This window comes from Brassica napus, chromosome C2 (genome assembly GCF_020379485.1).
Source record: "Brassica napus cultivar Da-Ae chromosome C2, Da-Ae, whole genome shotgun sequence".
NCBI lineage: Eukaryota > Viridiplantae > Streptophyta > Magnoliopsida > Brassicales > Brassicaceae > Brassica > Brassica napus.
Genome location: NC_063445.1, coordinates 15,880,757 through 15,885,443, shown reverse-complemented (window position 1 = coordinate 15,885,443; position 4,687 = coordinate 15,880,757). Strand labels below are relative to the sequence as shown.

At 34.9% G+C, this 4,687-nt stretch overlaps 1 protein-coding gene across 1 annotated transcript; it reads left to right on the top strand.

Moving 5' to 3' along the window:
- Positions 1–342: 342 nt before the first annotated feature.
- LOC106381060 (ribulose bisphosphate carboxylase small subunit 1A, chloroplastic) lies at positions 343–1,515 on the top strand. Its single transcript, XM_013820921.3, has 3 exons — positions 343–651; positions 746–880; positions 1,076–1,515. Exons 1-3 carry the CDS (start codon positions 481–483, stop codon positions 1,313–1,315), a joined length of 546 nt encoding a protein of 181 aa, XP_013676375.2. The 5' UTR covers positions 343–480; the 3' UTR covers positions 1,316–1,515.
- The last annotated feature ends 3,172 nt before the right edge of the window (positions 1,516–4,687 follow it).

Below are 4,687 nucleotides of genomic sequence, written 5' to 3'. Positions count from 1 at the left end.
ACATTTTTAAAGGCCCAATCTAAGTTTTAATTTGGGCCTTACCATATCATTTAAACTAAATTGAATATGATAAATGCAGAACATCTATAAAGTCTTAAATAATATTATTTGTTTCCCATTGAAGAAGAGGTCAAACCCAACAGAAAATAAAATGAGTAGCACCATCATCACCCATTTCATTTATAGATAAAGATAAGGTTCATGAAATTATCTTCCAGGTGGCATTATTTTAATGGTTCAAACCAATAGGGGTATCACCACCTTTTCTTATCCTTTGTGGCTGTTACAATTCAATTAAACTTCATCCATATCCACTCAAAATTTCAATGGTCTGAATTCTATTCTACTCTAATCTCTTGGATTCTCAACCCTCTTATCACTCTGCGGCTTGTTTCCATTGTTGATACCATTATATATAGACAGCCAAAGCATTATACCCAAACCTAACTCACATAGTAAAGAAGAAATAGAAAAGGTGATATGGCTTCCGTTATGCTCTCTTCCGCTACAATGACCTCTTCTCTGGCTCATTCCACAATGGTCGCACCATTCATCGGACTTAAGTCCTCTGCTGCTTTCCCAATGACATGTAAGGCCAACACCGAAATTACTTCCATCACAAGCAATGGCGGAAGAGTTAATTGCATGAAGGTCATACAAATTTCTTATACCCAAAATAAATTGATGGTTTTTAATTCTGAATTATTCAAAACTAATATTTCTTTTGTTGATTGGTAATAAACAGGTGTGGCCTCCTGTTGGCAAGAAGAAGTTTGAGACTCTATCTTACCTTCCTGACCTTACCGATGTCGAAATAGCCAAGGAAGTTGACTACCTTATCCGCAACAAGTGGACTCCATGTATTGAATTCGAGTTGGAGGTAAGAAAAACTGAAAAATGAACATTTAGAAATATTTATAATAAAGAGATCTTGTAAATGATACTAAGTTGTAGATAATCACCATACGAATCTTGTAGCCATCTCAAACTATGCTTAAAGATCTTATGCATATTTTTTTGTAGTAAATGAAAATAAGGAATCTCGATTTATGGTTTGTATAATTGTTTTTCGTAGCACGGTTTTGTATACCGTGAGCATGGAAACATCCCTGGATACTATGATGGACGATACTGGACAATGTGGAAGCTTCCTTTGTTCGGATGCACTGACTCAACTCAGGTGCTGAAGGAAGTGAAAAAATGCAAACAGGAGTACCCCAACGCCTTCATTAGGATCATCGGATTCGACAACAATCGTCAAGCCCAGTGCATCAGTTTCATCGCCTACAAGCCACCAAGCTTCACTGATGCTTAATTACACAGCTTCATTGCTTTGTGTAAACAACAAAACTTTATCCTTCCCTGCCTTTGATTTATCATCTTTTTATATATTTTATCTTTTGTTTTAATTTCCGGATTTAATCTTTGTTTTCTGGGTTGCAAGATATTTTCTTTTGGGTCCTCAAATGTCCTAAGAAATAAATATGTAATGCTATAAAAATATTTTATTTTGAATTTTGTATTTAAAAAATCAAATGACAATGGATCGAAACATGAATTTTACAAAGTTGAGGTATAGTAAAACTAAGTGAACTTAATCTTTGGATTGTCTTTATTGAAGTTAGGCAAAAATAAAAGAAGTGATGTTATTAACATGAAGTAATTATTAGAAAAATAGATTCACATTAACACTTTTATCACATGATTGAGGTGTAGAAGCATTTTTCAAACTATATCTTAAAGCAAACGATGGCCCCACTGAAAATCTATGATGTAAGCATAAGTAGATGTGAATTCTTTAGGATAAGATTTGAAGATAAGAGTCTTGGATATTCATTTTTATTTCCATTTAACCATAGTATATTCAATTATTTTGTGCAGTGTGGATCATGTACATAATTTAGTCATTCTTCTTTAAAAGTTTTCCAATTAAATAACATAAAAAATTATTATCTTGGAACTATGCCAAGTGAATTTGTAAGTTTTTATGTTATTTTGCTAGATTTGAATATATCTTATTTGCAGTAAAAAATTCAAATTATCTTTTATTTAAATATAAATTATTTAAGTAAAATATCTTATAAGAAAATAATACATATGAGAAATCTCCATAAAAAGAAAATATAATTTTTTTTTACTATTTTATCTAAAAAATTTATATTTTATTTTCTTTAATAAATAATCGCAACAGAATACGTAGAATACATTTGTTTTATGTGTTACTTTTGTTGATTAGACAAGGTGGAAACTGACCAAACAAAACCAAAATTTTTGGATCAAAAAGATCTAAATGGTATCTTGAAAAAAGTCCACCCAAACTATCTTATTATTTTCTCAAATAGTGGGGGTATAACTGTCAGGTTTAGCCTTTGCCTAGAGCGTAGCATGCAGCTTTTTTAGACGCGAGAATTAGCTAAATAACTAGGGTGCCAAATTAATAAACCATTACATATGGTACAGTGGTTTTGTGGTGTTTTATTGACTAGAAAGTGAGGAGTTCGCTTCTTTTTATGATTTACGGACTGGGCCTGATGTCATTAAATTAATATCATGCAAGATATGAATTGTTCCCATCTTGAACAAGCATGATAGGGGAACATCTTGCCGCCGAATGCAATTTGTTATAAACTGAAGAAATCCATTTATGGATTCAAACAAACATGTCGACAGTGCCGTAAGAAAATTTCTGCATCACTCCTTTATCTTGGTTTTGATAAAGCTCATGGTGATCACATATTATTTGTTTATCAAACAAATGATGATTTGGTGTATGTAGATGACATCATTATTGTCAATACAAGTGATGAAGTTGGAGCCAAAATTGCATAAGAATTGGAATTATTCTTCAAACTTCGAGGTCTTGGCTCCTTAAAATTTTATTTGGGACTGGAATCTCTAGATCTGATGGAACATCTCTTTGCCAGAGGAAGAGTGCATTAGAGATATCTGATTCTTCAGTACACATCGCTCCTAATTTGAAACTGTCAGAGGAAGATGGAGACTTGATTGAAGATCATGAGTTGTATAATCGGATTCCTGGTCATCTAATGTATCTGACAATTACAAGGTCATATATATTACATTTAAACTCTTGTCAGTATTCATCAGCGCCATGTTGTCTCATCTCCCAGCACTTTATAAATCAAAGGTACTGTTTTGTAAGGGTTATTCTATTATGCATCCTATGATCTTACACTCAAAGGTTTTACTGATGATAATTGGGATGCTTGTGTTGATAGTATACGTTCTACTACAGGTTTCAGTATGTTTCTTGGTGATTCTATAATTTGGTAGAGTTCTAAGAAACAACACACAATTTCTAGATCATCAGCTGAAGCTGAATATAGAGCTTTAGCTCTTGCTTCTTGTAAAGTGGGCCTCAACTTTAACACTTCAAGCCCAGCTCAGCAAGGAACCTGCACAAGACCAAAGGAACGTTAGTTTCCTTTTGTCAAGAATGTCGGTCAATATTTTCCCAAAGACAATAGGAAAATATACAAAGTTACAGAGGACAAGGAATACGTGATCCAATATAAAAGGAGGCCATAGGTGAAGGTTACAATCATCCGATAAAAAAGCAAATAACAAAGGCATAGAGAGAGATTAAGAGCATAGCAAATAAGTTCTTAGAGTTCTTAGTTTGGTTATCACACTTGTGATCTCTATTATTGTTATTGTGAAACTTCTTTGAGATATTGAATAAAGAATACGTTTGATTCATAAAGTTATTCTAAAGCACAAAGTTGGATTCAATTCCTAACAAGTGGTATCAGAGCAATCCAGGTTAGATTGCAGGTGATTAAGGGATGGGGAAAAACAGGATCGAAATTGATAGGTTCGACGGAACCGGAGATTTCTCGCTGTGGAAAGTTCGTATGATGGCTCACTTTGGAGTCCTAGGGCTAAAGGACATTCTAACTGATGAGACCCTTCTGTTGGATCCGCCAAAAGAGGAAGCAGAAGGAGATACAAAAGTCACAGGAGATGGAACTACGGAATCAAGCTCAAAAATTGATCCCGCTAAACTTGAAAAGTCGGAGAAAGCAAAAGACCTCATCGTAGTCAACGTAGGTAACCAAGTTCTACGGAAGATCAGTCACTGTGAAACTGCTGCTGCAATGTGGACCGCATTAAACACGCTGTACACAGAAACATCTTTGCCGAATCGTATCTACTTACAACATAAGTTCTACACGTTCAAGATGAACGATTCCAAGGGCATAGATGCAAACATTGATGATTTTCTAAAGTTAGTAGCAGACCTAAGTAACTTGAACGTGGATGTCTCAGAAGAAGTTCAAGCTATCCTGTTACTAAACTCAATGCCTCGTATGTATGATCATCTTAAGGAAACTCTCAAATACGGCAGAGACACTCTCAAGATAAATGAAGTAACAGGTGCCGCAAGGTCAAAGGAACGAGAGTTACTTGAAAGTGGAAAGCTTTCAAAATCACAAGATGAAGGGCTATACGTGGAAGATAGGGGAAGATCATCTAACAAGGGAGGTAACCGAAACGGTAAAGGCAGATCGAAGAGCAGACACGGACGATCTAAATCAAAGCCAAGATACGATAAGAACAACAAAGGATGCTGGATATGCGGGAATGAAGGACATTGGAAGCGGGAATGTCCGGAGAAGAAAACGCATAGAGCTGCTAATGTAGCTGAAGGACCAAAGCAGCCACT